Source organism: Ranitomeya imitator, chromosome 4, assembly GCF_032444005.1.
Source record: "Ranitomeya imitator isolate aRanImi1 chromosome 4, aRanImi1.pri, whole genome shotgun sequence".
In the NCBI taxonomy this organism is placed as follows: domain Eukaryota; kingdom Metazoa; phylum Chordata; class Amphibia; order Anura; family Dendrobatidae; genus Ranitomeya; species Ranitomeya imitator.
The window spans coordinates 650,797,222-650,809,772 of record NC_091285.1 but is presented as its reverse complement, the minus strand read 5'-3'; the positions used below and the strand labels follow the sequence as shown (position 1 = coordinate 650,809,772).

Here is a 12,551-nt window from a genome sequence, read left to right as displayed (position 1 = left end):
CACCAACACCAAACCCAGGAACTACCAACCTTAAATAGCCGCCCCAGAACCAAAGAGAGGCAAACTAGAATTAACCCTGACCTGACCAGGATGGAGGTGGGATCATTCTGTCAGAGTCATGACAAATTACATTTCAAACTGAGGAAAGGGCAACTTGAAAACTCTTTGCCATCTTCTTAAAGCCGCCTTCTGCTTTGTGGGCATCCACCACTTTCATTTTCAGAGTGCTAGGCAGCTGTTTAGAAGAACCCGTGATTCTGTTTATTAGCACAAGGTTAGAGGAAGCTGAGTTTTTATGAAGCTGGGAAATTTGCATCACATGGACTTTCCTAACGATGATAGTGAACAAGCCATAACCCTAACAGGCTAATTAAGGTCTAAATCCTTGGTCAAAGTTATGAGTACACAAGTCTCCAAGGGTGCCCAAGCTTTTGCATCCCCCCCATTTTCCTTTTTGTAATCTTTAAAATATGAGATGAAAATACCTATATATATTTTTTTTTTTGCCTAAAATACAAAGGTAATAATAATAATAATAATAATAATTTTTATTTATATAGCGCCAACATATTCCGCAGCGCTTTACAAATTATAGAGGGGACTTGTACATACAATAGACATTACAGCATAACAGAAATACAGTTCAAAACAGATACCAGGAGGAATGAGGGCCCTGCTCGTAAGCTTACAGACTATGAGGAAAAGGGGAGACACGAGAGGTGGATGGTAACAATTGCTATAGTTATTCGGACCAGCCATAGTGTAAGGCTTGGGTGTTCATGTAAAGCTGCATGAACCAGTTAATTAATTTTTTTTTTTTTTTTAATATAGGCCACACAGGGATCGTTAGGTTAATGCATTGAGGCGGTAGGCCAGTCTGAACAAATGAGTTTTTAGGGCACGCTTAAAACTGTGGGGATTGGGGATTAATCGTATTATCCTAGGTAGTGCATTCCAAAGAATCGGCGCAGCACGTGTAAAGTCTTGGAGACGGGAGTGGGAGGTTCTGATTATTGAGGATGCTAACCTGAGGTCATCAGCGGAGCGGAGGGCACGGGTAGGGTGGTAGACTGAGACCAGAGAGGAGATGTAGGGTGGTGCTGAGCCATGGAGTGCTTTGTGGATGAGGGTAGTAGTTTTGTACTGGATTCTTGAGTGGATGGGTAACCAGTGTAATGACTGGCATAAGGTAATGTGTCATCTTTAACTTTAGGTGTTTTAAAGATCATTTTATCTTCGACTTGCTTAACGGTTTACACTACAGGCATTTTGACTAGGGGTTCCCAAACTTTTACATGACACTGTGTGTTCGTGTATTTGTGTATGTATGTACATATGTGTATATACAGTCATGGCCAAAAGTATTGACACCCTTGCAATTCTGTCAGATAATACTCAGTTTCTTCCTGAAAATTATTGCAATCACAAATTCTTTGTTATTATTATCTTCATTTAATTTGTCTTAAATGAAAAAAACACAAAAAGAATTGTCCTAAAGCCAAATTGGATATAATTCCACACCAAACATAAAAAAGGGGGTGGACAAAAGTATTGCCACTGTTCGAAAAATCATGTGATGCTTCTCTAATTAGTGTAATTAACAGCACCTGTAACTTACAGTGGGGAAAAAAAGTATTTAGTCAGTCAGGTGTCTTTTTATACTGATAACAAGTTTAAACAGGTGCCATTACTACAGGTAATGAGTGGAGGAAAGAGGAGACTCTTAAAGAAGAAGTTACAGGTCTGTGAGAGCCAGAAATCTTGATTGTTTGTTTCTGACCAAATACTTATTTTCCACCATAATATGCAAATAAATTGTTAAAAAAACAGACAATGTGATTTTCTGGATTTTTTTTTTTCTCAGTTTGCCTCCCATAGTTGAGGTCTACCTATGATGTAAATTACAGACGCCTCTCATATTTTTAAGTGGTGGAACTTGCACTATTGCTGACTGACTAAATACTTTTTTGCCCCACTGTACCTGTGGCACCTAACAGGTGTTGGCAATAACTAAATCACACTTGCAGCCAGTTGACATGGAATAAAGTTGGAGGAAAGAAAAAATCGTTCCAGCTCCAAATAGTAAAATCCAAATTCCAACTTTATTTCGCCAATGTAAAAACAACGGTGGACATATGCTCTACATGTGCATATCAGGACACGAGCGACGCGTTTCGATCCTACATGGATCTTTATCAAATGGAATAAAGTTGACTCAACCTCTGTCCTGTGTCCTTGTGTGTACCACATTGAGCATGGAGAAAAGAAAGAAGACCAAAGAACTGTCTGAGGACTTGAGAAACCAAATTGTGAGGAAGCATGAGCAATCTCAAGGCTACAAGTCCATCTCCAAAGACCTGAATTTTCCTGTGTCTACCGTGCGCAGTGTCATCAAGAAGTTTAAAGCCCATGGCACTGTGGCTAACCTCCCTAGATGTGGACGGAAAAGAAAAATTGACAAGAGATTTCAACGCAAGATTGTGCGGATGTTGGATAAAGAACCTCGACTAACATCCAAACAAGTTCAAGCTGCCCTGCAGTCCGAGGGTACAACAGTGTCAACCGGTACTATCCGTCGGCGTCTGAACAGACTCCGACCCGATGTTTTGTATTGAAACATCTAATAACTGTGTGCAAAGGTTGTTGTGAAGGGAGGGGGAGCTGTAACATCACCTAATGTGAATGTGGATCTGCCTATAGATATCTGTAATTCTGCCTTGATGATAATGAGAATACTGAAAATTTGTCCTGAAAGTACAGGAATAAGGAGTCTAAAAAGCCCCAGTGGCCAATGTAAATATTGCAAGATTACTAATTTTGGTTTTAACCCATTAACGAAAAGCGACATACATGTACCGGTGCTTGTTGGCAGAGGATGGATGTGGAGGGCTCAGAAGCTGAACTTAATCCATTTCCAGCAGATGATGGCTGTGTTATTCAGCCATGTTGTTGAGGGCTGTATGGAGCTCGCTCCGACTGCTACTATTAACCATTTAGTTGCTTCACGGAGTAAATTTTCTTTATTAGTGAATCGTATCAGCAAAGTGTTAAAGTTAAAAACATATCAAGATGGCGACATTTACACAGTCTATGGCTGGAAGGTCAGAGACCAACCCGACTGTTGATGTTTTTGGTGTTTTCACCCTTAATTATGATGATCGACCATTTAGTTGCTGTCGGCAGCTGACGATTTTTGAGACGCTCAGCCAGAGGCTGAACCATGTATACCCTCTATAGTAGCGCTGTGTACTATATTACTGCACTATATAAAGCAATCAAACAATCGCAGGTTAGAGTCCCCTCAGGGGACTTAATAGTGATTAAAATAAATAAATACATTTCCAAAAGATTTAAAAAAAAAAAAAAATTGGAAAAAGTAAAAAATATATATCAGCTTAATTTACCCCATTTTCCCTCATTCAGAAATGGAGAAATACTGAATGTTTTTTGCAAATTTTTGTATCTTAATGTCTGAAAAGGTCCACTCTGTATGTTTATATAGTGGGAACAAAAACCAATCGCTCACCTTTATTTCTGTCCCCCCCCGACAGTCGACCATGTGGTGCCGGAGCCGGGGACCAGTCTGATCAGCGCTTTTGAGCAGTGGCGAGAGTGGGCAGAGAGCAAAACCTGTTGTGACTACTCCTTGCACGTGGACATCACAGAGTGGCACAAGGGCGTCCAGGAAGAAATGGAGGCGCTGGTGAAAGATCATGGTAAGTCCTAATATGTACACTATGCCCTTATGTAACGGTACCAGAGAGATGGATGCCACCAACGCTGTGCCCGTATACACAGCCGGTGCCATTTGTGGGGCCGTAAGCAGTGCAGGGCACCAGGGAGTCCGGCGTTATCGTTCCTGGCAGAGATGGCAGTGCCCATACAGTATCCTTGTATGGATGACTGTATATCACTCTGGTGACATGACTGTTGACTGTCGGGCATCGTTGGTTACCATTAGTGTAGGTGGCTGCTAATATTGGGGCACTGTTGGAGCTGGTGCCACTAAACAGGCAATTTTGCAGGTGCTGCTACTATTGCGGCACTGTGGGAGGTGCCGCTACAATTAGGCTACTGATGAAGGTAGCGCTACTATTAGGGCACTGTTTGAGGTAGTACTGCTATCCGGAATGTTGGATATGGTCGCCTGTATCTTAGTACTACTATTGAGGGATTGTTGGAGGTGGTGCTAATATTGGAGGAGTGTTGGAGATTGTATCACTATTGGGACACTGCTGGAAGTGCTGCTAATATTAGGGCACTAAAAAGGCAATGTTGGAAATGCCGCTACTATCGGGGCACTGCTGGGGGGTGCCGCTACTATCGGGGCACTGCTGGGGGGTGCCGCTACTATCGGGGCACTGTTGGGGGTGCTGCTAATATTGGGGCACTGTTGGGGGTCCCACATCTATTGGGGTACTGGTGGGGGGGTGCCATTACTATTGGGGCACTGTTAGAGGTGCCTCTACTATTGGGGCACTGTTAGGGGTGCTGCTACTACTATTGGGGTACTGTTGGAGATGGTGCTACTGTTGGGGCACTGTTGGTGGTAGTACTACTATTGTAGCTTTGTCGGAGGTGGATGCCACTATTGGGCACTGTTGGAGGTAGTACTATTATTGATGTAATGCTGGAGATGGTGCTGTGATTGGGGCACTGTTGGCGATGGTGGCACTGTTGGAGGTGGTTGCCATTATTGAGGCTCTGTTGGAGGTAGCACTATTATTGAGGCACTGTTGGAGATGGTTGCCACTATTGGGGTACTGTTGGAGGTGGTTGCCATTATTGGGGCACTGTTGGAGGTAGCACTATTTTTGGGGCACTCTTGGAGATGGTTCTTTTATTGGGGCGCTGTTGGAGGTAGCTCCATTATTGGGGCACTGTTGGAGATGGTGCCACTATTGGGGTACTGTTGGAGGTGGTTGCCATTATTGGGGCTCTGTTGGAGGTAGCACTATTATTGGGGCACTGTTGGAGATGGTTGTAACTATTGGGGTTCTGTTGGAGGTGGTTGCCATTATTGGGGCACTGTTGGAGGTAGCACTATTTTTGGGGCACTCTTGGAGATGGTTCTTTTATTGGGGCGCTGTTGGAGGTAGCTCTATTATTGGAGCACTGTTGGAGATTGTGCCACTATTGGGGCACTGTTGGGGGTAGCGCTGTTATTGGGGCACTGTTGGAGGTAGCACTATTATTGGGACACTTTTGGAGGTACCGCGATTATTGTGGCACTGTTGGAGGTAGCGCTATTATTGGGGCACTGTTGGAGGTGGCACTATTATTGGAGCACTGTTGGGGGTAGCGCTATTATTGGGGCACTGTTGGAGGTAGCGCTATTATTGGGGCACTGTTGGAGGTAGCACTATTATTGGGGCACTGTTGGAGATAGTGCCACTATTTGGGTGCGGTTGGAGTTAGCACTATTATCGGGGCTCTGTTGGAGGTAGCACTATTATTGGGGCACTGTTGGAGATGGTTGCCACTATTGGGGTACTGTTGGAGGTGGTTGCCATTATTGGGGCACTGTTGGAGGTACCACTATTTTTGGGGCACTCTTGGAGATGGTTCTTTTATTGGGGCGCTGTTGGAGGTAGCTCTATTATTGGAGCACTGTTGGGGTAGCGCTATTGGGGCACTGTTGGAGGTGGCTCTATTATTGGGGCACTGTTGGAGATGGTGCCACTATTGGGGCACTGTTGGAGGTAGCTCCATTATTGGGGCACTGTTGGAGGTAGCGCTATTATTGGGGCATTGTTGGAGATGGTTGCCACTATTGCGGTACTGTTGGAGGTGGTTGCCATTATTGGGGCACTGTTGGAGGTAGCACTATTTTTGGGGCACTCTTGGAGGTGGTTGCCATTATTGGGGCACTGTTAAAGGTAGCACTATTATTGGAGCATTGTTGGGGGTAGCGCTGTTATTGGGGCACTGTTGGAGGTAGCACTATTATTTGGACACTGTTGGAGGTACCGCGATTATTGTGGCACTGTTGGAGATGGTGCCACTATTGGGGCACTGTTGGAGATGGTGCCACTATTGGGGCACTGTTGGAGGTAGCGCTATTATTGGGGCACTGTTGGAGGTAGCACTATTAATGGGGCACTGTTGGAGGTAGCGCTATTATTGGGGCACTGTTGGAGGTAGCGCTATTATTGGGGCACTGTTGGAGGTAGCACTTTTTGGGGCACTGTTGGAGGTAGCACTATTATTGGGACACTGTTGGAGGTAGCACTATTATTGGGACACTGTTGGAGGTAGCACTATTATTGGGACACTGTTGGAGGTAGTACTATTATTGGGGCACTGTTGGAGATAGTGCCACAATAGTGGCACCGTTTGAGGTAGCACTATTATTGAGGCACTGTTGGAGGCAACGCTATTATTGGGGCACTGTTGGGAGGCAACGCTATTATTGGGGCACTGTTGGGAGGCAGCACTATTATTGGGGCACTGTTGGAGGTAGCACTATTATTGGGGCACTGTTGGAGGTAGCACTTTTTGGGGCACTGTTGGAGGTAGTACTATTATTGGGACACTGTTGGAGGTAGCACTATTATTGGGACACTGTTGGAGGTAGCACTATTATTGGGACACTGTTGGAGGTAGTACTATTATTGGGGCACTGTTGGAGATAGTGCCACAATAGTGGCACCGTTTGAGGTAGCACTATTATTGAGGCACTGTTGGAGGCAACGCTATTATTGGGGCACTGTTGGGAGGCAGCACTATTATTGGGGCACTGTTGGAGGTAGTACTTATTGGGGCACTGTTGGAGGCAGCACTATTATTGGGGCACTGTTGGAGGTAGCACTATTATTGAGGCACTGTTGGAGGTAGCACTTTTTGGGGCACTGTTGGAGGTAGTACTATTATTGGGACACTGTTGGAGGTAGCACTATTATTGGGACACTGTTGGAGGTAGCACTATTATTGGGGTACTGTTGGAGGCAACGCTATTATTGGGGCACTGTTGGAGGCAACGCTATTATTGGGGCACTGTTGGAGGCAGCCCTATTATTGGGGCACTTTTAATAATAATTTTTATAATAATTTTTATTTACGGTATATAGCGCTAGCAAATTCCGCAGCACTTTACAATTAAGCGGGGACATGTACAGACAATAAATTCAGTACAAGTTAAGACCATTTAAACAGTGACATTAGGGGTGAGGTCCCTGCTCGCAAGCTTACAATCTACAATCTACACTTTTGGAGACGGTTTAACTATTGGGGCACTGAGTTAGTACTACTATTGTAGCTTTGTCGGAAGTGAATGCCACAATTGGAGCACTGTTGGAGGTAGCACTATTGGGGCACTCTTGGAGATGATTCTTTTATTGGGGCACTGTTGAAGGTAGCACTATTATTTGGGCACTGTTGGAGGTAGCACTATTATCGGGGCAGTGTTGGAGGCAGCGCTATTATTTGGGCAGTGTTGGAGGTAGCACTATTATTGGGGCACTGTTGGTGCTACCTCCATTATTGGGGCACTATTGGCGCTACCTCCATTATTGGGGCACTGTTGGTGCTACCTCCATTATTGGGGCACTGTTGGTGCTACCTCCATTATTGGGGCACTGTTGGTGCTACCTCCATTATTGGGGCACTATTGGTGCTGCCTCCATTATTGGGGCACTGTTGGTGCTGCCTCCATTATTGGGGCACTGTTGGTGCTGCCTCCATTATTGGGGCACTGTTGGTGCTGCCTCCATTATTGGGGCACTGTTGGTGCTGCCTCCATTATTGGGGCACTGTTGGTGCTGCCTCCATTATTGGGGCACTGTTGGTGCTACCTCCATTACTGGGGCACTGTTGGTGCTGCCTCCATTATTGGGGCACTGTTGGGGCTACCTCCATTATTGGGGCACTGTTGGTGCTACCTCCATTACTGGGGCACTGTTGGTGCTGCCTCCATTATTGGGGCACTGTTGGGGCTACCTCCATTATTGGGGCTCTGTTGGGGCTACCTCCATTATTGGGGCTCTGTTGGGGCTACCTCCATTATTGGGGCTCTGTTGGAGCTACCTCCATTATTGGGGCTCTGTTGGTGCTGCCTCCATTATTGGGGCACTGTTGGGGCTACCTCCATTATTGGGGCTCTGTTGGTGCTGCCTCCATTATTGGGGCACTGTTGGGGCTACCTCCATTATTGGGGCACTGTTGGTGCTACCTCCATTACTGGGGCACTGTTGGGGCTACCTCCATTATTGGGGCTCTGTTGGGGCTACCTCCATTATTGGGGCTCTGTTGGAGCTACCTCCATTATTGGGGCACTGTTGGGGCTACCTCCATTATTGGGGCACTGTTGGTGCTACCTCCATTACTGGGGCTCTGTTGGGGCTACCTCCATTATTGGGGCTCTGTTGGGGCTACCTCCATTATTGGGGCTCTGTTGGAGCTACCTCCATTATTGGGGCTCTGTTGGGGCTACCTCCATTATTGGGGCACTGTTGGGGCTACCTCCATTATTGGGGCACTGTTGGTGCTACCTCCATTACTGGGGCACTGTTGGTGCTACCTCCATTATTGGGGCTCTGTATGACATGGAGCTACTTTCTAGGTACTGTAGATGATATGACCACGGTGTGAGCTCTGCTGGAGGTGGCAGTGGTTTGATTTTGACATGAGCAGCAGTTCACTGCAGCGACTACTGTGCCATCATTGTCATGACGTCTCCCATCCGATATTCAGTCGGAAACACGGCCGAGTCTTGCATGGTAACACCCGGCTCTGCCGCCGGCACTTGGGAGCGGAGCGTGCAGCTCCATGTATTGCTATGCGGCCGCACGCTCCGCTCTGGTGTGCCGGCGGCAGAGCCGGGTGTTACCATGCAAGACTCGGCCGTATTTCACGCAAGTGAGGATGAGCCCTTACTTTAATATTAGCCTCTGACTTGTGCAGGATTAGGAAAGCCTTACTGTTTTTTTTTTCCCCCAAAGACAGCGCCACACCTTTTCTCAGGCCGTATGCGGTATTGCAGCTCAGTTCTATTGAAATGAATGTGTGCAATACCACACAAAAAAACAATGGTCAGGACGGCGCCGTTTCTGAAAGGAGGCAGCAGTATATTTTTCTAACCCCTTGTGTCTTTCTGCAGGCGTTAACTCCTTCCTGGTGTACATGGCGTACAAGGACCAGTACCAGCTCATGGACTCTCAGGTAACCTGGTGCCCGGGTTATGGATTCCCGTGGCGTAGTCGCAGCGTCGGTGTGTTTCTTGCTGTAGCTTTCCGCGTCTGGGTGTGGAATATGAATGAGCCGGCTCCTGCCAAGAGTCCTGGCCACCTCGCAGGCGAAGCGCATATTCGGCATTCCTACGACACGGCCTGCGTGCCGACCTCTGCCGCCTCTTCTCTCGCTTGTTTATGGAAGCTTGTTACTGATGTGTCATCAACGTTCATGAGATCAGAAAAAAAAAACCTAAAAAAAAAGTCTTATTTTTTTTTCTCCAAAATAGCGCCACCGTTGTTCATAGGCCGTGCCTGGTATTGCAACTCTACCCCGTTCCCTCGAATGCTGCATGACACAGTTCATAAGTCAAAAAGCAAATAATAAGAGTGTGATGTGTAAGATAAAGGGGCTGCCCGATTTAGAAAACTGACTTTTATACACCGTTTTGGAGAATTTTGAGTCAATAGAGGCGAGGTCCTTGGTATATCATCCTCATTTCTCAGTTTCATTGTAATCCTGTCTGTGATGATAATGAGACTGCTGAAAACTGATCTCTTTAAAAAAAAAAGGAAGACAGAGAACATAACGTTACCCTTTTCCTCTTTTATCCAGTGCTTGTACTTCCTGCAAAGTTATTTTCTCGGAAGCCCCCATGATACTGTCATATATTGAAATGATTTAATATTTTAATATTTTGCCACCTGTTACTGATCACGTACATCTTTATTAGATCTATGAGGTGTTCAGCACCATCCGGGAAATTGGAGCCATCGGGCAAGTACATGCTGAGAACGGTGACGTCATCTATGAGGTGAGGCGGCTTTTTTCTTCTTTTTTGGGGAGGGGGGAGGGACATATAACCTTTTAATAACTTTTTTTTTTTATTTTAAATTGCGCAGTTGTTTTTTTTTTTTTTTTTTTTACCTTGAAGTGGATCATTATTAACCCCTTCATTTTGGGCAATTTTCCATTTTTGTGTATCCATTCTTTCCCCCTCCCCTTATTCCAAGAGCCGTGAGATCATAATGTTTCGGTCGACACAACTGTTTTTTTTTTTTTTTTTTGTCGGATTGGTTTTAGTTTAAAAAAAATAAAAATAAATCAATTCCATTATATGGTAATGTCTTGTTTTTACAGTAAAAATAAAACCGCCAACTTGATTTTCTAGCTTGTTACAATTTAAATCGATATCAAACTTAAAGGGTTATTTTCCATCTCCAAGATCCTGTCCCAATATTTAGTAGGCGTAAAAATAATAATATTAGCAAATATCTCCAATTAGAAACGTAGTATAGTTCTTCTGATCCTGAGCCATGGTTGTGACCACTAGCAGCTAGCTAACTGTCACTATATCAGTGGTCGTATCCATGGATACCTAAGGTCCTGCAATGCCTGAAAATGAGGACAGAGACATAACGAATCAGAAAAACTATACTACATGTTCGTGGCAGGGCGTGACCAATCAGTGAAGCCAGGGCCTGGTCCTAGTTTTTGAGGGCCCCGGGCGAAAGAGTCTCAGTGGGCCCCCTCTTTAACACATACCACGATTCATGATGCACAGATACAGCAGAGAAATATAGCACAGCCAAGTAGCATATAACACAGCCCACGCAGTATATAGCACAGCCCACGCAGTATATAGCACAGCCCACGCAGTATATAGCACAGCCCACGCAGTATATAGCACAGCCCACGCAGTATATAGCACAGCCCACGCAGTATATAGCACAGCCCACGTAGTATATAGCACAGCCACATAATATATTGCACAGCCACGTAGTATATAACACAGCCCATGCAGTATCTAACACAGCCCACGTAGTATATAACACAGCCCACGCAGTATATAACACAGCCCACATACTACTATATAGCAATGTGGGCACCATATCCCTGTAAAAAAAAAAAAAAAAATTAAAATAAAAAATAGTTATATACTCACCTTCCGTCGGCCCCCCGGATCCAGCCCAGGTGTTTATCGATGCTCCTCACGACGCTCTGGTCCCAAGAGTGCATTGTGGTTTTTTGAGATGATGACGTAGCGGTCTCGCGAGACCGCAATGCATGGACCGGAGCATCGCGAAGAGCGGGAAAGGCGCTGGAAGGTGAGTATATAATGATTTTTTATTTTGTTTATTATTTTTAACATTAGATCTTTTTACTATTGATGCTGCATAGGCAGCATCAATAGTAAAAAGTTGGTCACACAGGGTTAATAGCGGCGTTAACGGACTACATTACACCGCGGCATAACGCGGTCCGTTACCACTGCCGTTAAGCCTGTGTGAGCACTGACTGGATGGGGCACTGACAGAGAGTAGGAAGGGGCGAATTCGCAGCCAGACTGTACCCGCGACCAATCAGCGACGAGGGATTTCCGTGACAGACAGGCAGACGGAAGTACCCCTTAGACGAATATATATATATATATATATATATATATATATATATATATATATATATATATATATATATATATATATATATATATATATATATATACATATATATATATATATATACATATACATACATACATACATACATACATACATACATACATACATACATACATACATACACATATATATACATACATACATACATACATACATACATACATACATACATACATACATACATACATACATACACACACTTTTTATCATTTGTCTTTTTTTTTTTTACTACTTCTTGCTTATTTTGTAGTCCCCACCAGGGACATGAGCCTGATGGTGCCGGTGTACTGAGAGCGTCTGCATAATCCTGATCTTAAAATCAGCCTCCAGCTCTGGGTCATGTGTAGATTTTGCAGCGGATTATGCTGGGCTTCATCCTCTTGCATTTTCTTTTCGTTTGTTGCCCCCTGGGGTGACATCTGTCATAGTTAGCGCATTGTTGCTGTGTCTGTTTTTCTCAGGGCTTGTGCTTCCTCAGGAGCTGCGCTATCCTCCACAGTTGATACTTGGCCTTAGTATGAGCTTATTCTCCTCTCATTTAACCCCCTAAAAAGCGATAAAAACTGAATGTTTAGCTCCTATGATCTCCTCTGTAGTATCTGCCTTTGAGTTGACTACAATCTATATCATTGTTTCAGGTTGAATTGACTACTGCGTTAGATTTGTGGCCCGGCCAATGCCCCTGTCACACCCCAGCCCTGTGGAAGTATTAACAACCCCAGGGACATAGCCAACGCCCTGTCCCACCCAGCCACGTAGACATAGCCAACGCCCTGTCCCACCCAGCCACGTAGACATAGCCAACGCCCTGTCCCACCCAGCCACGTAGACATAGCCAACGCCCTGCCCCACCCCAGCCACGTAGACATAGCCAACGCCCTGCCCCACCCCAGCCACGTAGACATAGCCAACGCCCTGCCC

The 12,551-nt window shown here is 45.2% G+C and overlaps 1 protein-coding gene across 2 annotated transcripts in view; it reads left to right on the top strand.

The window, feature by feature from the left end:
- The window catches only part of DPYSL2 (dihydropyrimidinase like 2), a 146,479-nt gene that overhangs the window by 119,733 nt on the left and 14,195 nt on the right, over positions 1 to 12,551 (top strand). For both annotated transcript variants that reach the window (XM_069767014.1, XM_069767015.1), the window contains exons 4-6: positions 3,552 to 3,716; positions 9,098 to 9,159; positions 9,902 to 9,982. In XM_069767014.1, coding sequence (XP_069623115.1) covers positions 3,552 to 3,716; positions 9,098 to 9,159; positions 9,902 to 9,982 — 308 coding nt within the window. The remainder of the gene's footprint in view (positions 1 to 3,551; positions 3,717 to 9,097; positions 9,160 to 9,901; positions 9,983 to 12,551) is intronic.